A 22,021-nucleotide genomic window follows, 5' to 3' on the forward strand; every position below is an offset into this window, starting at 1 on the left:
AAGGTACCTTCACACCCCATTCTAGGTCCGCACCATTTGCAGTTGTTTCGCCCCGTTCGGTACCGATTTAACCGATGGTCCAGCATACGGCACACTCGGCTGTAGCTACCTCAGTGGCAGCCACCTACCAGAGTTAGATTAAAAGCTAAAATTTCAGCTATGGCCTGTGGTGTTGCAATCGGTTTTATGTTGGTCACACCGTTGGATGTCTTACCGGAATATTCAGCGGTTCCGATTCGAACGAGGCAGCCCCAGCAGCACAGGCTGCTTCGATTCTGCAAAACGCTCCGATTTCGGACGAGGCTAACACTCTGACAAGACCATGCTCGAGGGAGATCAAGCGGTTCTGCTCCTGTGCCTAAGGACAGGTTTATTTGACCCCGCGCGAAGGTTTCAACGAGGCGCTCAGGTATAAGTAATTTGTAATTTATTAATTAATTGCACGATAGCCTGTTGGTTTTACATTTACTCAGGTCAAGGATAAGTAACAGTCCCGCAGAATAAGATAGCAAAATCAACCAAAAAATAAGAGCTGGCAGCCGAAGCGAGACAAAACACATCATCACCTGTAGGGGCAAGCAATATACGGAACGCAGCGTAATCCCCCACAATGAGTTGACCTCGTTAGATTAAATCCCAGGAAGTACAATTTTCATAGCAGAATTTAGTCAACCGAAATTATAGTCATCAGTCTAGAGAGAGAGACTGATAGGGTATCAGCAGCAGCCAGGAATTAGCTGTCGAAATCTAGCAGCGGTTTTGCGTATCCTAGAGCGAAGTAGAGTGCATTAAATTATAACAAATATCGGTTCACAATGATAGAGTATTACAAACTGCCGGACGTGACCGCCACCAATGCGGAAATCAAAAAGGCGTACAAAAAACTAGCGCTACGATGGCACCCAGATAAAAATCCAAACAATCCAGCAGAATCAAATCGGCGGTTTAAGGAGATCTCCGAAGCATATGAAGCGCTATCAGATGAGAAAAAACGTCACATCTATGACCAGTAGGGCAAGGAGGGTCTGATGACCAACGGTTCCGATCGGTACCACCATAACACACGGCACCGGCGCACAGTGTCGCCTAGCCGGACAAAACCTCAATATTATATTTTAGATTTTTCTTGATTTAACATTTTTCTCTGCTTCTTAACAGGTTGAATGGAGTCTTCTCAAAATATTAAGTCCCGAAGACGAGAGTTCAATTTTTTACAGAACTTCGAAGGTGAAATAGATGATGAATTCTGACGAAAACTCTTTTCAAACTTAAGTTATTCAAATGAATATATCTTTTTAGTTAAGATTCAGATTGGGGTCAAACTGATTTCATTTGAAAGGTTATTCGCTGGATTTATAGCTGTCAACCGATTTAGTCGATACAAGCCTTTCTTCTCGCTCAGACATGAAAAACAAATAATAAATCGAGCAATAGTTTAAAGTTATAATGTTCAAAGTGGCTGTACTTTTTTTTGAAACGGTTCGGAAAGATCGCTTGTTGTACATTATATTTGAAAATCAGTGTACTTTTCTAAAATGAATATCTTGTTTTGCCCCTTTCTGTCCCGAGGTATGAAAAAAGGTGATTTTTCATGATACGTCTGAAGGAGACGCATGGTAGCCTTTGACTACCCAGGGTTCGCAATATAATTTATAGATGTGTCTTATCATTATCAACAATTGAAAAAATGTGTATTCTGCTAAAAAAATCACCTAACCTAATTTTTTGAAAACGAATTTTCAGAAATAGTGCACTTTAAATTCGTAAATGTTGAATTTTCGAACCACCCTAAGTGCCAAAATTTTGAGGATTTAAAAAGACAAAAAATAAACATCAAATATGAATTCAGCGTCACAAAATTAGTTGTTAAAAATCACTCAAAACATGTCACGGATGATCCCGAAGTGTCTGAACAATAAACTCACTTTTTCTCAGAAAAATGTTTTTTCCGACTAATTTTTCAGTGATTGAGCAGTGTAAGTAACATTCATGCATAATCTGGCAGATTTTATATTTTATTTAACTTTGAACCGATAAAAGTGATGCGCACTGTTTGGAACTGAGGATAATCAATAACGCAAAGGTTGGCTTTCCGGTTGGTTGGCAACGATTAAGGACATTCGTAGCGTATACGTTCAGCTTATCAGGCGAAAACAGAAATAAAAAAATCCGTTCATCGATAGTATTCCCGGTCGGAAGTGATTGACATTATTCCTTCGATCTCATTATTTCTCCGTGAATCCAACGACACGACTAGACACTGGAGTTCCAAAACTGCAAGGCAAATCTGACTACCCCTCAGTGACTCAGGTAACTGGTACTGTCAAATATGACTTTTGGTTAAAAAATGCATGAAATTAGCAACACTGAACGGTCTTGTTATTTTTCCAAATAACCTGGTGTATCCCTTGGTTACGCAGGGGAAAACGAATACACAACAATACAAATCTTGCGTTTGAAATAATTAATAAGGGTAGGAAAAAATAACTTGGTTTGGATCGAAAAAATCTCGGAAATTCTGTGACTTTTTTTTTCATACGTTTATTTGACACGGCATCTGCAAAAGCTTTTTACGCCAGTTTCTTTTTTTTTACATAGCACGTTACAAAAATCCTTAAGACTAATTTTAACTATACTAGTACTTTGTCTAAAACTAACACTGAAATCACTTTATTGTTTGCTTTTTTCCTTACATTGTTGTATTTCATAATGATCTAGTATTTTCGGGTGTATTTATTTACTTTTTTTCTGTTATTGTCTAAATTTAAAAACTAAATATTCTAGGACACTTTAATTGGTGAATGATTAGCCTTGGATGAGAGTATGAGGAGATGAATTTAATTAAATTTTGACAGACGCTGTTTTTAGAAAATGATAGATAAGTTCCATGTATAGAGGATCGCGATACGCCAGGATGTCTCTAACAGGAACATGGATTGGTCTTCCTCGGACTTGTAAAGAATCTACTAATTGTGATCTGGCTTCACGATATTCAGTGCAGGACCAAACAACATGCTCAATGTCATGGTAACCTTCTCCACAAGCACAATGATTACCCTCAGCGAGCCCAATACGACGGAGATGCGCATCTAAAGTATAATGATTGGACATGAGCCTAGACATCACACGGATGAAGTCCCGACTTACATCCAATCCTTTGAACCATGCCTTCGTTGATACTTTAGGGATAATTGAGTGTAGCCATCGTCCCATATCTCCATTGTCCCAAGATGTTTGCCAACTAGCAAGTGTCCTCTGTCGAGAAGCGCTATAAAATTCATTGTAAGCGATGGGTCTTTCATATATTTCACCATCTAGTGCACCAATCTTGGCTAAATTATCAGCTTTCTCATTGCCCGCAATGGAGCAATGGGCGGGGAGCCACACTAGGGTAAATTTATAACATTTTCTTGTCAGGTTACTCAGAGATTCTCGTATCTTCCCCAAAAAGAATGGATCGTGATTATCAATCCTCTTTGAGCGTAGAGCTGCAATTGTGCTGAGACTATCAGTGAGGATAAAGTAATGGTTCGGGGGTAAAGTATTAATTATTTGCAAACTATAGTGAACTGCTGCTAGTTCCGCTATATAAACAGAGGCGGGTTCTGCAAGTTTGAGAGAAATTGAAAAATTATTGTTGAAAATACCGAAACCAGTGGCCTCACTGATTCGTGACCCATCAGTGTAAAACATTTTAAGGCAGTCTATGTGTTGATATTTACTTGTGAATATTTTAGGGATCTCCCGCGAGCGTAGATGATCCGGAATTCCACGAATCTCTGCTTGCATGGACGTGTCGAAGAATAAAGTGGATTCAGGAATATCTAGTATATTGACGTATGTGTGAACATACCTAGCAGGCGTTATTTCTTGTGACATGTGATTGAAATACACTGTCATGAATCTGGTTTGGGGTTGAAGCTCGACAAGTCTTTCAAAATTTTCAATTACCAGTGGGTTCATAACCTCACATCGAATAAGTAAACGAGAAGAGAGATCCCAGAATCGGTCTTTTATAGGAAGAACTCCCGCTAGTACTTCAAGACTCATCGTATGGGTCGACTGCATGCAACCTAGGGCAATTCGTAAACAGCGATACTGTATCCGTTCCAGTTTAATAATGTGAGTGTTCGCAGCTGAACGGAAGCAGATGCACCCATATTCCATTACTGAAAGTATTGTTGTTTGATACAATCTTATCATGTCACTTGGATGAGAACCCCACCATGATCCAGTTATTGTTCGCAGAAAATTTATCCTTTGTTGGCATTTCGTTATTAGATACCTACTGTGGCCTCCCCATGTGCCTTTAGAATCGAACCAAATTCCAAGGTATTTAAAAGTCAGGACTTGGGCTATCGTTCTACCAACCAACTGAAGCTGAAGCTGAGCTGGATCACGCTTCCTTGAGAAAACGACCAACTCTGTTTTCTCCGTAGAGAAATCGATGCCCAGCTTTAAAGCCCAAATTGATAAATTATCCAAGCTATCTTGCAATGGTTGTTGTAAATTTATAGCTTTTGGTCCTGTGGCAGAAACCACCCCATCATCTGCAAGTTGTCTTAAAGTGCATGGGCTGACAATACAATTATCAATGTCATTCACGTAAAAATTATAGAGAAGGGGGCTTAGACAAGAGCCTTGTGGGAGGCCCATGTAACTTATTCTGAGTGTCGCCAAATCGCCATATGAAAAATGCATGTGCTTTTCTGACAGTAAATTGTATAAATAATTATTTAATATCGGTGAAAGACCACATTGATGTAGCTTCTCCGAGAGAACATCAATTGAGACTGAGTCGAATGCTCCTTTTATGTCTAAGAACACAGACGCCATTTGTTCTTTTTTTGCGTAAGCGAGTTGGATTTCTGACGAAAGTAGCGCCAGACAATCATTCGTTCCCTTTCCCCTCCGAAAACCAAACTGGGTATCTGATAGCAAGCCGTTCGCCTCAACCCAATTGTCGAGACGTCGTAGGATAATTTTTTCCAACAATTTCCTGATGCAGGATAACATTGCAATCGGTCGATACGAGTTATGATCGGAGGCTGGTTTTCCCGGTTTTGGAATAGCGATAACTCTCACTTGTCTCCAGTCGTGCGGGACAATGTTCTGTTCAAGAAGCTTATTGAATAAATTCAACAAGCGTCTTTTTGCTAGGTCAGGCAGATTCTTCACCAAGTTGAATTTAATTCTGTCTAGTCCCGGAGCATTATTCTTGCATGAGAGGAGTGCAATTGAGAATTCCATCATTGTCAAAGGCGAATCTATGAAATCGTTACTTGTGGGAGCATCGCGAGTGATTTTCTGCGCAGGAGCAGAATCGGGACAAATTTTCTTGGCAAAATTAAATATCCAACGATTCGAAAAATCTTCGCTTTCATTAGTCACGTTTCGATTCCTCATTCTTCTGGCTGTGTTCCAAAGAGTACTCATTGATGTTTCTCTTGACAAGCCATTAACGAAGTGTCTCCAATAACTAGATTTTTTGGCACGACGTATACTGTCAAATTTGTTTTGCAAAATAAAATAATTTTCAAAGTTCTCACGTATACCCCCTTTCTGTTTCATAATTTCTTTGTAGGCAACTTGTTTAGCTTCATATGCATCAGAGCACTCTTTGTCCCACCAAGGATTAGGGGGCCGTCTATTTATTGTCATTCCAGGATTGCATTTCGTTTGGGCTTGTTCTGCTGCTTCAATAATTAAACCCGCTAAGAATTCATATTCTTCGGTAGGGGGTAGCTCTTCTGTCGAAGCAAGAGAAGTGGAAATTAATGTTTCGTATGTTTTCCAATCAATATTTCGTGTTAAGTCATAAGGAACATTGATAGAATTCGTAAGGCCTAATTCACTGTTAATTGAAACAACGATTGGCAAATGATCGCTACCGTGAGGATCAGGTACAACCTTCCACGTGCAATCTAACCGAAGTGATGTCGAGCACAGAGATAGATCTAATGCACTTGGACGTGCAGGAGGTCTGGGGATGCGTGTTGTTTCGCCAGTATTTAAAACTGTCATATTAAATTCGTCACAAACATTGTATATCAAAGAGGATCGATTATCATTGTAGAGGGAACCCCACAATACTCCGTGCGAGTTGAAGTCTCCCAGTATCAGACGCGGAGCAGCCATGGGTTCCACTACCTCAAAAATTTGATGTTGTCCAATTTGAACTTTGGGAGGTATATATATAGAAGCGATAGACATGTCTTTGCCTTTAATGTTCGTTTGGACAGCTACAGCCTCAATGCCCGCAAACAAGGGGATGTTAATTCTATAGAAAGAATAGCACTTTTTAATTCCTAGAAGCACTCCTCCATACGGGGTGTCTCGGTCTAGGCGAATAATGTTGAAATCATTTAAGTTGAAATTAATGTTTGAGGTAAGCCATGTTTCACATAGAGCAAAAGCATCGCATTTTAAATTATGCAGTAAAATTTTTAAGGAATCAATTTTTGGTATGATACTTCTGCAATTCCACTGTAAAACAGTGATGGAATCTTTCATTGGAGGAGGTGAATTACCCATTGAAAGATACAATCGCTGCAAGGATGGGCCATTGAGCAATCAGCTGCTCTAAAAATGTTCTAATTGTTGGGAGGAAAGCTGAAAGTATAGTCTTTAGTGGTTCAGAAATATTGAATGCTTTAAAAATCCAATCAACAATTTCAGAAAATTTCAATAATCCTACCCCCGGCTGAGGCTCAGAGGAAGTCGAAATTTTATTATTTCCAGTAATGGTGTTCTGTTTGGATTGTACGTTCCCAAAACCGGGCGGAATTGATTTCGGTTTTGAATCGGAATTTTTCGGTTTTGGGCGCAGTTTATCTATTGGTGGAGAAATTTTAAGGCCCTTTCTTGGCAGCTTGGGAAAAGAAGACTGTTTTCTTTTTCTGGAATTTCCGGGTAAAACAAATGATGTACCTTCGCACGCTCCGTCAGAGTCAGACTGTTCCGAAAATAGAGATGTGTAAGTGTTTTCTAAGAAAATGGGTTTAGGGGTAGCATTTTTCAACATTTCTGCATAGGAGCGCTTAGACCTCTCCTTCAAGGATCGTTTAATTTTATCCTCACGCAATTTATAAATGGGGCATGCAGGGAGCTCATGTGAGTTTTCTCCGCACATTAAACATTTTGGATTTTCATTGCATGTATCTTCTTGATGAGAACCCCCACATTTGCCACACCGTGCCTTATTGGAACAGTAAGTGGCTGTGTGGCCAAGCTGTTTGCAATTAAGGCAATTCATTACACGAGGGATAAAAAGGCGAACAGGGAGACGAATCTTGTCGATAATGACATAGTTGGGCAGCGCAGACCCAGCGAAAGTCACTCGAAACGAGTCAGACAGTCGATAAACTTTTTTATCTCCTTCGTGTGATACTGAATGCAATTGCTTGCATTCAAGTATTTTTACGTCTTTAAGTATGGTGTCTTTGAAACGACCAACCCCATGCTTAATTATGTCATCAACAGTCAAACTCGATTCTGTGATGACCCCATCAATTTCAATTTCCTTTGAAGGAATATACGCTCTATACTCACGCGTAAAAAGCTCGCAAGAAGCAATTGCATTGGCTTGTTTGAGACTACCAACGACAATGCGTATTTTATCTTTATTGACTTTGACGATCTCTTTTACATCCGAGAATCGCGAAGTCAAATCTTTAGAAATTTGAATAATATTTAGCGCCTTTACTTTACGCCTAATAAATACAATCCATGGTCCCGTTGACGACTCTGGGTAAATTTTAATTCTAGTCGGATTTACATTTTCAGCATAAGGCTTAGGGGGCGGGTCTGTTACTCGTTCTCCCATCTCTTCATCCATTTTACCTAGCAAGAAAAACTATCACAAAAAGGAATGAAAAATATACCTGTTATACCTGTAGAACACACCTCATGTGTTACGTTGTAAACTCGGTGCCCGTTGTTTGACAATGTGACACTTGCTGTCCTTCTTCGTCGCGTTGCTTCTTCAGTAGAGAATAGGCCTACCTGCAACACTCCAAAACTCTCTCCGGTTAAGCTGCTCGTCGGTATCACCACCACAAGCGCGCTCTCTCCGTTTCCACCGCCGCGGTAAACAAATGTGGCTACCTGTGGCTTGCTGCGAAAATCCCACTGTCGATGCGGCACTTTTCGGTGCCACTTGTTTTCCTTATTCGTCGTACCACTTCAGCGGTAGACGAATAGAGCAAATAGGTCTATAGTTTCTGATAGTTTCTCGTAATTCATTAATTAGCGGAATTGCAATAAATGTTTATCTATGCAGAATTTTCATAGCAGATACCGATCGGTACATATTCTACAAAAATATCTAATTATTGCAATAGTTTACGCTGAAGTCATTGTGACTAAATAAATGCGGAATATATTGACATTTCAGGTACTGATGAAGATATGAACCAAATAAAAATGATTGATTGTTATCTACATTCACAAGCCGAACGAATATGTAACTGGGAAAATTTTTATTTTAATGAGCATACAGTAAGTAAGGGGCTTGTGGAATAATTGAAGAACCTTTGGACTGATAAATTCCCTTAAAGCTTCTCCAACGGAAGCAACATGCCATCAGAAATCTGTGACAATGGCTCTAAAACACTCCGTGAGTTTAATGACTAACTCGGGCAGTGTCATATAAATGATCCAGTTTCAGGAAGACGTCGATGTACTGAAAGTAAAACAAAAATCCACTACATGCAATGGCCGTTGGCAGCCAGTGCGACGTAAATTTCATTGAGGTTCAGTAAGAGCTGTTTTAAATTCTAATACATTACACTTTATGCTTTGTTTTGGACTCAACACGGTTTACCACTCCCGAAAACCAGGAATCAGTTTATCGATAAGCTGTTCAACGCTACCGGATCTTCGTTGAACTCTCCTTTCTATCTGGTCAAACGATAACAAAAGTTGTTAATGCCATGTTACGAGTGCCAAAATTATAATGAATTTCAATAGAGTAAACCTACCTCAGATGGACGCAAATGCAACATTTGAGATATTAAAATACGCATTGAGGATAGGGTAGGCGATAACTATCGCACTTCCGTCGATTTGTAACGAAACAAATGATAAATTTATTCCACAGATAACAGACGTTTAGGCTAGAACAAAATTTCTTCAAAAACCTGTGTAAACTTTCAAATTGATAAACGTTGGAAATCCGTGTTTCACTATTGCCATCTGCGCAACTGTTTGCTACACGTGTTTGACAGCTGCACTCTAACTGCATTGTATCGATCACTGCGCCATCTACAAACGTTTGCCAAACGTGTTTCAAACGTCTGAATCATTCGGAATTTCAGTAGCGGGTATTTACACACGATTCAAATCGAGCCTAAACGTCTATTATGTGTTTATACTATGTTAGTTAAAAACGTTTTAACTCGTAGTCTGAACGTAGTATTAGTATTGAGCACCTATTTTGATACTGAATTCTTGTTTTTTTTTTAATTTGTAGTTTTATTGCGTACGAAAATCTGTTAGTTTACACTGTACATCAGGTCAAGAAAACTTTTAATTGAAATTTAGGCAAACTAAATATGTTACTGTACATATTTTTGTTTGTTTGCTTACTGTAATATTATTCAATTTGTTTAATGTTTAGTTTTAAATGTCCGATATTACAGTTCTCGACAAATTTAATGGGATCGTATAAAAAAGATAAATGTTTAACCATGTTTTTTCACTTCATCTCAAGCCTTTTCCATATGTTTTAAGATTGATATCTGACTAAAACTACGCCATTTATCTGATGGCTCTACGGCTTCGATATATTCCAATGTGAGTTCGTGAACCGAATGAGTAGAATATATGAAGGTCAAATATTATAGCCAATCTTTCATTGAAGGTACAAAACTAGGGCAATGCAGCTTATCCATGTAATTCTTGTAGGGACCTCAGGAGTGGAGTATTAGCCCTTCTTGAACTCGGCACGCCAGCAGTTTATCAAAGATGACTTCGTGACCCTTTTTGCCGGGCTCCGTAACAAATCTAGGCATCGTACGCAAGATAGTTTCTCGCCCTGTATGTTCTGAGTATGAAGGAACATCGCATCCTAACGTTAGATAACGCTGGCTCTTCGATGATAGCATTTCAAACATGGAATTATGCCTCTATTGTAGAACTATCTATCCTCTATCTGAAAATAGACATTGTTAAACTATTTAATGCTATTACCTTTCGTTATCTCATTTTTAAAGCCATTTGGGTACGGTATTTACACCACAGTAAAACATTTTCACGGGAAGATGATGGCATGATAACCACGCATAGTAATAAAATAAAATCAAAACAGTGTTGCTCGAGAAATTCATTTTTTATCTTTTCCGAGGGGTAGCTCAATGCACTGGTGACTAGCGATAAATGACTCGGGTGTCGCATCGAATTAATACAATCCCAACCTGTTTCGCGTCCTCTCGCATAAATCTAAACAATTTCAACATGATTCGCGTTTTCTCGCTCGAACCCAAACATTTGCAATCCGATTCGCGTCCTCTCGCACGAATCAATACGTCAACCTCATTCGAGTCCTTTTGCACGAATCCTAACAATTTAAACCTGAATCGCGCCTTCTCGCACGTACCCAAACATTTGCAGTCCGATTCGCGTTCTCTCGCACGAATCAACACAATTCCAACCTGATTCGCGTCCTCTCGCACGAATCTAAACAATTTCAACCTGATTCGTGTCCTCTCGCACGAACCCAAAAAATTGTAATCCGATTCGCGCCCTCTCGCACGAATTCAAACAATTTCAACCTGATTCGCGTCCTCTCGCACGAATCAACACAATTCCAACCTGATTCGCGTCCTCTCGCACGAATCTAAACAATTTCAACCTGATTCGCGTCCTCTCGCACGAACCCAAAAAATTGTAATCCGATTCGCGCCCTCTCGCACGAATCCAAACAATTTCAACCTGATTCGCGTCCTCTCGCACGAATCAACACAATTCCAACCTGATTCGCGTCCTCTCGCACGAATCCAAACAATTTCAACCTGATTCGCGTCCTCTCGCACGAATCTAAACAATTTCAACTTGATTCGCGTCCTCTCGCACGAATCTAAACATTTTCAATCCGATTCGCGTCCTCTCGCACGAATCAATACAACCTTAACCTAATTCGCGTCCTCTCGCACGAATCATAACATTTGAAGAAATAATTGCCTAATCTAAACTTTCATTAGAAACAAGCTATCAATAGTTTTACCATCTCTTTGACCATCATTTCGGATATCTAAAAGAAACACTTATACAACTTTCCGTTTCTTATCATGTGCAAGTATGTTTCTGTCATAACTTTTCTATTCACCATCGCTATTCACATTCTTCAAACCCATTGCGTTCGTCGGTTTTGCACAACCAAACCATAAATATCACTCAAAATGAGAACACTTGTTTTCCTCTAAATACCAATTCTGCATCCCGAGCCTGTGGCGGTCCCTGGGAGCAATTGCGCCATTGTCGCATCTCTTGCGGAACACATCAGAATTTTCGATAATCGAAATGGCGTGGAACGCGTTCTATTCGCAAAGACGTACTATCCCGTCAAACATCCTCGAACCACTCACTCACGATCCCAATTCGCATATTTGCATTCTTCCTGTTAGGAAACACACACACACTGGTTGAATAGGTTGTCGACTATTTTCATTTTCACTCTTCATCACACGATTCCAACTACAGTAAAACTTTCGCTCAGCTGCCACTTCATGGTATGCTACCACTCATACACTCGTATTTTCCTCTCAATCATTGTATCTCTCTCGCTTCTCATAATGTGCTGAGCTTCAATATATGGGGCTTCACAAACAAATTCTGTGACGGTGCGTGTGGGTTTCCGCGCTTACGAATGCATCTTCGTACAGTCAAGCTCGGTTCATTAGGGCTATTTCCGAATAATAGGGATATCTAATTTTACTCCCATCGTGCCTTTATTGATATTTTATTTTTCTTCCCACTGCGTCTCATATCCTACATCCTTTCCTATCTCTACTCTATCAATAGTAGTGTTCTGAATATTTGTCAAAAAATCGAGCATATTGTATGACTTACTATCATGAATTCCCTTACCAATTCACATCCTTCCGCACGAACTCATACACGGTTTAAATATTTCCGTACTAATCAGAACAATTGAATCCTCAATCGCATATTTGTGCACGAACTAAAGCCAAATCTAGACTAACGAATCTAAATAATTCTAAGCCGATTCGCGTCTTCTCACGAAACTAATCATTTGCAATCCGATTCGCGGCCTCTCGCACGAATTAATACAATCCCAACCTGTTTCGCGTCCTCTCGCATAAATCTAAACAATTTCAACATGATTCGCGTTTTCTCGCTCGAACCCAAACATTTGCAATCCGATTCGCGTCCTCTCGCACGAATCAATACGTCAACCTCATTCGAGTCCTTTTGCACGAATCCTAACAATTTAAACCTGAATCGCGCCTTCTCGCACGTACCCAAACATTTGCAGTCCGATTCGCGTTCTCTCGCACGAATCAACACAATTCCAACCTGATTCGCGTCCTCTCGCACGAATCTAAACAATTTCAACCTGATTCGCGTCCTCTCGCACGAACCCAAAAAATTGTAATCCGATTCGCGCCCTCTCGCACGAATCCAAACAATTTCAACCTGATTCGCGTCCTCTCGCACGAATCAACACAATTCCAACCTGATTCGCGTCCTCTCGCACGAATCTAAACAATTTCAACCTGATTCGCGTCCTCTCGCACGAACCCAAAAAATTGTAATCCGATTCGCGCCCTCTCGCACGAATCCAAACAATTTCAACCTGATTCGCGTCCTCTCGCACGAATCAACACAATTCCAACCTGATTCGCGTCCTCTCGCACGAATCCAAACAATTTCAACCTGATTCGCGTCCTCTCGCACGAATCTAAACAATTTCAACTTGATTCGCGTCCTCTCGCACGAACCTAAACATTTTCAATCCGATTCGCGTCCTCTCGCACGAATCAATACAACCTTAACCTAATTCGCGTCCTCTCGCACGAATCATAACATTTGAAGAAATAATTGCCTAATCTAAACTTTCATTAGAAACAAGCTATCAATAGTTTTACCATCTCTTTGACCATCATTTCGGATATCTAAAAGAAACACTTATACAACTTTCCGTTTCTTATCATGTGCGAGTATGTTTCTGTCATAACTTTTCTATTCACCATCGCTATTCACATTCTTCAAACCACAAAGCCACCATAATCTCCGAAAATTCTCCATTGCGTTCGTCGGTTTTGCACAACCAAACCATAAATATCACTCAAAATGAGAACACTTGTTTTCCTCTAAATACCAATTCTGCATCCCGAGCCTGTGGCGGTCCCTGGGAGCAATTGCGCCATTGTCGCATCGAATTAATACAATCCCAACCTGTTTCGCGTCCTCTCGCATAAATCTAAACAATTTCAACATGATTCGCGTTTTCTTTTGCTATGTTGGCGTGAACCATTTTTGTTGTTGTTGTTTGGTTGCAGTATAATAAGGATTGTTTTCATACAGATATACCATGACACAAATTTACATGCGATAATATTTGTTGTAATTCCAGAAATCGGTTCTGAATAAGAAGAAAAATATATCATTGAATTTCAAAATATATTTGATGTAAGTATTTGATGCACTGCCTCTCCAAGCATATCTAATTTTACTCCCATCGTGCCTTTATTGATATTTTATTTTTCTTCCCACTGCGTCTCATATCCTACATCGGGCACTTTTTCTTTGAAATGTTTCATGAAGTTTCACGTCGTGTCGTTGCTTGAATCTTATCTTCTCTAGCGCATCTATGTGACGTTGTTTGACCGAGTCCGTCGAGCGTATCCACGTTGACATCGTGACGCAGAAGCACATCCATAATCTCTATATTTATCTCGTTCAACTGTGCACCATTACGAATCAAAATTTCGAGAATTTTTCGCTTCGGATACACTGAGTGAGCTACTGTACGGATGTACTACTTTGACATTTTCAGCTGAGGTTCTTTTTCAGTCACTGAATATCAGCCCGACAAGCATCCAGCCAAAAGTGCTCCTTATATTCATCTGAAAATTTGCGTTCAGGATTCAAAATATTGCTATATTTTATAATTAAAATTTGTACTCACATGTAATTTTGAAGTAGAATACTTCTAACGTTTCAATATGGGGTCCCGTTTCAAAAATTTCAGTTGAGAAATTTTCCCAGATTTGAAATGCGAATATCTTCCGTTCTACTGGACGAAATCGCAATATTTTTGCACTATCTGATCGGAAATTTGTGCACGTATTTCGTATTAGATTTCGGAATTAGTGCTACTACTATAAATAAACCAAAACAAGGATTTTTAGAAAATCCTTCGGAAACAGCGAGGAAAATGCGCAATTTGCCAGCATATCCCACGCAGAGCCGTCAAAAAGGAGCATGTAAGCGTTTCATTACATACGGGAATGTTATATATACAGGTCACGCGAGCTTGTTTTGTATCAGTGGGTGCTCGCTTACCACACGAGCAACATGCTCGTCCGCACGGTACAATGAGCGGTATCATGTTTGCGTTCCCTACCAAGCGTCATCGCAAGGTTCTTCGTGATAAAATCCAGGGAATCACCAAATCCGCCATTCGGCGTCTGGCTCGTCGTGGTAATGTAAAATGCATTTCCGATTTAATCTACGAATGCTGATGGTGTGCAGGAAAATATCATCTGAGATGCCATGACCTATACTGAACACGCCAACTGCAAAATCTCAATGAATGGCGTCTATACTCTGTAGCGGCAGGGACGCACATTGTATGGTAGAACTCACTTGTATCATTATAAAAAAGGCCCTTTTCAGGGCCACCAAACTCATTTCAAAGAATAAGTTTGCATTTTGTTTCATGGACTGTTTCTCCCTGGAGAGCAATTTGGGTTAAACCCTAAATTATGATTTATTTCAGTACGCAAATCGCAAATATAACCTGAAACAAACTGGAGTGAAGTGGAAAACATTTTTACTAGGCGCATTCAAAAAAGGTTTCAATTCTCAAACATTTTACCAAGGTTCCGTATTACATTACTCTCTTTACCCTGAGTGTTTGATAATCTCCGTATTGGAAACACAATTTCAAATTTGTTCTTTATCAAAAATATGTGGTCGTCCTGAAAAGGACAGTTTTTACAAGAGCATTTCTTTCCCAGCGTTAAATTTATACTTTCTTTTCGGTCTTCTTGGGCAGCAGTACAGCTTGGATATTGGGCAACACACCGCCCTGAGCAATGGTCACTGTGGAAAGCAGTTTTTTCAACTCCTCGTCGTTACGAATCCCCAGCTGCAGATAGCGTGGGATAATTTTTGTTGTCACGGGCAGCATTTCCTACCAATTCCAACACTTCAGCAGCAAGGTTTCCACCTTCCGCGCGAAAAGCCCGTCTTTATATACCCGCTTTGATGTACATCGAAGGGGTGGAGCTTCGAAGAACACATATTGAGGACAACACAAAAAAGGACGAGCTTACATTGTGCTGTAGTCAGGTATTAAAACTCAGCATGCTGTTGCTCACGCTCAGTTCGTTTCCAGCATCAGCATGCAGCAGTTCGTTTGCAGCATCTCCCGCAAAATTCAAATCGCCGTACGTTTGCTGCTGTCAGAAGAGTTGGCCAAGCACGCCGTCTTCGATGGCACCAAAACTGTTACCATATACACCAGTACCAAGTAAATTTCGAACACTGCCCAAAGAAAAGGCCCTTTTCAGGGCCATCAATTTATCGACAAAGAATGAAATTGAAGTTTTGTTATTACAAGCATCAGCTTGTCAAGAGCGTTGGATGGTAAGTGAGCCACTTGTGAACAATACCGTCGCTTTGACGAGAATGGCACAAAATCAAAAGTTATTTGTGATTTATAGACAGTTTTACACTGAACTGATGATTCAATTTACAAAAATCGAACATTTTCTAACGTTTCGATATAGGTGCTCCGTTTCAAAATTTTCGGCCAGAATGCTGCCTGTTTTTTCAAACGTGAAAATCTGCTGTTGTATTGAATGAAAACCTTCGATTTTTGCGCTGATTGGAAATAGTTGTGACTAATTCTGTAGAATGTACAATTACTGAAAATAACGGATTTTGTGTAAGCAGTGGTCGGTCCGTACAATTCGATTCCAAGCGAGCCAGACTAGTTTTCGTTGGAAGGTCCACCTCTGACAATAGCAGAAAACTATTTTATTTTGAACTCAACTACAACTTCCTTGAAAACAGCACAGCTAAAAAACTTTTGGGAAAAACGCGCAAACCTAAATTTTCCACTATAATGGAAACTGCCTGTGTCCCGCCGCACAGCATCATCAAGATTGATAGTAATTCAAGCCGGGAAGAAAGAGGTTGTAAGGCTATGGAAAACGAAAATTTCATTTATATCTTACTGGAATATAATTGGCTGGTCCTGAAAAGAACTTGTTGGTTTGTGGTTTATTTTGGGTCACAATTTAGGCCTGCTCGATTGCTGATAGCTGTGAATTTCTCGCAGGGCGACAGTTTCTGTTCAGTAGTGATGAGGCTTCCTAACGCCAACCGTGACTGGGGCACTTTTAGAGCGTTCGATGGCAAGTGAGCTACTTGTGAACAATATCGTAGATTTCACGTAGAATGACACAAAATAAATAGTTATTATTTGTGTGTTTGTTTACAGTTTCGTGTTTACTAGGCGCAGTTTCGCAGGTTTCAATTCTCAAACATTTTACCAAGGTGCCGTATTACATTACTGTTTTTACCCTGAGTGTTCGATAACCTCCGTATTGGAAACACAATTTCAATTTTGTTCTTTATCAAAAATATGTGGTCGACCAACGCAAGGGTGGAGCTACGAAGAACACATATTGAGGACAACACAAAAAAGGACGAGCTTACATTGTGCTGTAGTCAGGTATAAAAACTCAGCATGCTGTTGTTCACGATCAGTTCGTTTGCAGCATCAGCATGCAGCAGTTCGTTTGCAGCATCACCCGCAAAATTCAAACCGCCGTCCGTTTGCTGCTGTCAGAAGAGTTGGCCAAGCACGCCGTCTCAGATGGCACCAAAACTGTTACCATATACACCAGCTCCAAGTAAATTCCGAACACTGTCCAAACAAAAGGCCCTTTTCAGGGCCATCAATTTATCGACAAAGAATCGAATTGAAATTTTATTACAAGCATCAGAAAGTGGCTTGTCAAGAGCGTTGGATGGTAAGTGAGCCACTTGTGAACAATATCGTCGCTTTCAAGTAGAATGGCACAAAATAGAAAAGTTATTTGTGTGATTTGTAGACAGGTTAGTGTAATGATTCAATTTACAAAAATCGAACGTTTTCTAACGTTTCGATATAGGTGCTCCGTTTCAAAATTTTCGGCCAGAATGTTGCCTGTTTTTCTAAAAGTGAAAATCTGCTATTGTACTGAATGAAAATCTTCGATTTTTGCGCTGATTGGAAATAGTTGTGACTAGTTGTGTAGAATGTTCAATTACTGAAAATAACAGATTTTGTGAAAGCAGTGGTTGGTCCATACAATTCGATTCCAAGCGAGCCAGACTAGTTTTCGTTGGAAGGTCCATCTCTGACAATAGAAATAAACTATTTTATTTTGAATTCAACTACAACTTCCTTCAAAACAGCACAGCTAAAAAACTTTTGGGAAAAACTCGCAAACCTAAATTTTCCACTATAATAAAAACTAGTGCCCCCGCCGCACAGCATCATCAAGATTGATAGTTATTCAAGCCGGGTAGAAAGGAGGAGGGAGGTTGTAAGCCAATGGAAAATTTCATTTATAATAATAATACTTTATAATTGGCTGGTCCTGAAAACAACTTGTTGGTTTGTGGTTTATTTTGGGTCACAATTTAGGCCCGCTCGATTTCTGATAGCTGTGAATTTTTCGCAGGGCGACTGTTTCTGTTCGGTAGCGATGAGGCTTCTTAACGCCAACCGTGACTGGGGCACTTTTACACGACCTTCGTTGCCAACCAGCCCCCTGTCAAGGACGACGTCTCTGTACAGCCAGCATCACTGCCATGAAAGGCAAAACATTGATTTTGAACCGAATGATTAAAAGCTGTATTTAGTTACAAAATGTCGATTAAATTAAATTATTAAATCATCCCACAAGATGCAAAACGTCGTGTGGAATGCTTGAATATCGAGCATAGTGCCGAACATAATTCTTTGTTTGGGGCTTTATAGCTATAACGCCCCATATATGTCGGTTGCTGTCAAACTCCATATGATGGTATAGGGTTGCCAGGGGGCTGTTGCCAACTGCTTGCGGGGAACCTTTCCTCCGGTGGACTTACGAGCGGTTTGTTTGGTACAGGCCATGTAGCGAAAAATGCTGATCAGCTACTTCTCTGATGCTAGTAGTAGGACGACGGTCAAACGCTCGCTTGCGTGCCTTCATTCCTAAAAGTTCAACAATATTTTCAAAAAATGTTGCAAATTGTCAACTTGATAATTCCAAAAATACTCCAAATAAACTATGAATATGCTAAAGTCGACAAAATCGCATATAAATTGGTTATTCCAGAGCAGAATTTACCGGTCTAAAGTGTATTCTACTTCACTCCGGTTATGTCTCTGACATTACCCACCCATCTTTTTTTCCTGCAGTTCCGATTCAGTTCGGGCACTTCAAAGTACCAAACGAACAGGCATTGTGCAGCGGAACAAGACATAACTTGGAATTAACGTCGGCATCATGCTGCAGCAGAATCTGCACGACCCATATACGATTGTAATCGGCAGCCAGATGAAGTGGACGGATTTGCGCCCGTCACTTGCACGACCGTTCACATTCAGCAGTTCATCCTTTCTGTACTCACCCGGACTGTACAGGAGTCTGCCAAATTCAGTTGATTTATTTTCCGAATTTCTTATATTCGGCACCATGGTGTATAGCAGTGCAATTCAAACATAATTTTTTTCTTTGCTTGCGAATGGTTGCTATACAACAACAACAACCGAAAATCCAATAAACAAAGAAGTGTTGCTGGAGAAATTATTATTTTGGTCGCATCGAGGGGTTACTCAATGTGCTGGTAACTGGCGCTAAATTACTCGGACACTTTTTCTTCAGAAGATTTAATGAAGTTTCAGGTCGTGTCGTTGGTGAATCCATACTAGTGCACTATCGAAGCAGTGTTGATTTAGCATCGTAAGTATTCACTCAAGCGAAAAACAATTTTTTGACAGATATATGAATGAATTATTTTATCATCATTGTTGCCAGGTCTATTTAAACAATAGCCTGCAGTAAAAATATAAAAGTCTGCGGATTGCTGCAAAAATCTTCAATAAATTTGACATAGAAATGTAGAGTGTTGATATTTTAAATGATCAAAAACGTTGAAGACTGGCTAAAATTAGCTGGCACGGGCTTTGTTCTGCTAAATACTCGTAATCTCAAAAGATCTGCAGCGAAAATGCAAAATCGGCAGTTTACTAATATATATGCAGATCTGGCATCCTTTTAGTATTCCCCACAGAAAATTCATCCAAAAGGTGTAAAACTACGGGGAAACAAGGCAAGATAGGTATTCAGAATATGGGGTTAAATGAGCAGTTCGCAATATTTTTGTTTTTTTTTCAATAGTTAGAGGTTTCAAATCATCACGGCAATATGCAGTAACGAATCGGGGATAAAAAAGGAAGCATTCTAGCATATAAAAATTTTTGACGAGAAAGGTCTATTATATGCACAACTAATTTCATTTCAAATAATCGGATATCTTCTGTAAAAATCATAGCCACGTAAATTGATTTAATGAACACAGTAATTTATTGAATAACATAAAAAACAATTATTTAAAATTTTGTTGCAATTTGACTAAAAATCTCACTTCTTTTGTTTCAAACAGCGGTAACCGAAAAGTGCTGGACTGAAACTATTAGCTCCTGGTTGACCGTCCAAGCCAGTACTGAATTCATAAGAATCAATTATTATGAACTTTTCACAAAAGAGACGTTTATGAAAAACAGAATATAATTTTATAGAATCAATAACAGATCTCATATGGGTTTCATGAGAAAAACTTATGAAATTCTTAAACGCATATATTGGAGCGAAATCATAAGACTGTTCATTGAAATACATTATTTGTGCGTCTATGGAGTGCATGAATAAAGATAAATGAATTCATAAGCTTGTCTATGGCATTCGAAAGGCTGGTTCATATGAAATTCTCAGATGCTTTTTGCTCAGTGTACATGATTCGTTGAAGTGAGCCATTTCTAGCCAAACATTTGAAAAAGGCTTACTCCAAAATGTTAGTTGATAGTTGATGCAAAAATGGAAATTAAACGTATTTTTTTCTAATTTGATGCGAATTTGTTATACATTCCTAGCGTGATCTGCCCCTAGTTCTGTGCTCATATTAAACCCACATTTTGTATGCGAACCCGAACTGGGTATTTCGTACAAAAACACATGCACATGTTAGTCACAAAACATTTTGATCATCTTTGGTAATTGATGACCATTACAACCTATTCCAGGTCCGCTCCAGTTGCAGCTGTTTCGTCCCGTCCGGTACCGAGTCAACCGATGGTCCAGCCTGCGACGCGCTCGGCTGTTGCTACGTCAATGGCAGCCACCAGCCAGGGACTTGGATTAAAGTCTAAAATATCAGGTACGCCAGGTGGTGTTGCTGCAATCGGTTTGCCGTCGGACATTCCTCTAACCAGAATATTCAGCGGTTCCGATTCGAAGAAGGCAGTCACAGAAGCACAGAGTGCTTTGGTTCAGCAATACGCTCCGGCAGGACGATGCTCGTGGAAGATCACGCAGTCCTGTGCACAAGAACAGCCCGATTTGACCCTGTGCGAAGGTTTCAACGAGTCGCTCAGGTATTAGTAGCAGAGTCCTTGCACCTACAGCTTGTCGAGTGAGCAATTCCGACAAAACCACTGCCGTTCACACCAAGTTGCATCACAATAATAAGTGCGACGTCGAGAAGAAGACTTCCCGAGAGCTACAAGCAATGCTACAAGATTAAATAGCAAGGTGTTTTTAACGTGACCATAGTATAACGTAGCGGATTTAGACAGATTTATCCTGCAGAATAAGATAGCAAAATTACCCAAAAAGTAAGAGCTGTTAGCCGAAGTGAAGAAACACACATCCTCTACAGGGACAAGCAATAACGGAACGCAGCATAATTCCTCACAATGAATAGACCTTTCTCGTCAAAATTTTTTATGAGTAAATATAATAATATTTTTATTGCTGATTTTATTCTACTTATTGATTTCGTGATTTGAAGCCTCTAACTATTGAAAAAATCAAAAATACTGTGAATTGTCCATCTCGCCCAACATTCTCATGTGTTATCTTGCCTTGATTCCCCATATTTTTTCACCATTCGGATGAACTTCATGTGGGGAGAATGAACCCATTTAAGTTCAGCCGGAAATGAGGGTAGCCTAGACTAATATTCTAATAGCCTACCGCTTGCCAGCATCCATTCAAAACCGCCTATCCGCCATTTCATTTACTGGGTCTCAACGCAGCAAAATTCACTCGAACCCAGTTAAGCTCACGCGGAAATGAACCGGAATTCTAGTTAGAATGGGTTGTGTTACTGGAGCCGGAATACGAGCTGGAACCAGCCAGAATTCCACTTCATTTCCGGCTGAACTTTACTGGGAAGCTGTCAAAGCTATTTTAGTCTTTCGTGGGATGAATAGACCTTTCTCGTCAAAAAAATTTATATACTCAAAAGCTTCATTTTTCACACCCGAATCGATCCTGATTATTTGCGCGATGATTTGAAGCCTCTATCGAAAAAATTTAAAATTCTTCGAACTGCCTAGATTCCCCACACTACTACAGCATTTTGGATGAATTTCGTGTGGGGAATATAAAATAAAGTCCTTACAGATAGTCATTCCGAAATGATTTATCTAGTTTTACCTTTGATCATTTCACTCTACCTGTCATCCTCACTCTCGTTCCAAATCCATTCGGAACGACACACTCCGCAT

The 22,021-nt window shown here is 39.9% G+C and overlaps 1 protein-coding gene across 1 annotated transcript; it reads left to right on the top strand.

The window, feature by feature from the left end:
- Nucleotides 1–815: 815 nt before the first annotated feature.
- On the top strand, nucleotides 816–20,891 carry LOC131680421 (chaperone protein DnaJ-like). The gene is made up of 2 exons (XM_058961138.1): nucleotides 816–1,009; nucleotides 20,534–20,891. The coding sequence occupies exons 1-2, from the start codon at nucleotides 816–818 to the stop codon at nucleotides 20,889–20,891; spliced, it is 552 nt and encodes a 183-aa protein (XP_058817121.1).
- The last annotated feature ends 1,130 nt before the right edge of the window (nucleotides 20,892–22,021 follow it).

This window comes from Topomyia yanbarensis, chromosome 2 (genome assembly GCF_030247195.1).
Source record: "Topomyia yanbarensis strain Yona2022 chromosome 2, ASM3024719v1, whole genome shotgun sequence".
NCBI lineage: Eukaryota > Metazoa > Arthropoda > Insecta > Diptera > Culicidae > Topomyia > Topomyia yanbarensis.

What these genes read in the sequence shown, in the direction of transcription:
- LOC131680421 (XM_058961138.1), top strand. Translation starts at nt 816, where the DNA reads ATGATAGAGTATTACAAACTGCCGGACGTGACCGCCACCAATGCGGAA. An exon ending in AAACGTCACATCTATGACCA is followed by an intron (nt 1,010 to 20,533) that starts GTAGGGCAAGGA and finishes AACCTATTCCAG; the next exon opens with GTCCGCTCCAGTTGCAGCTG.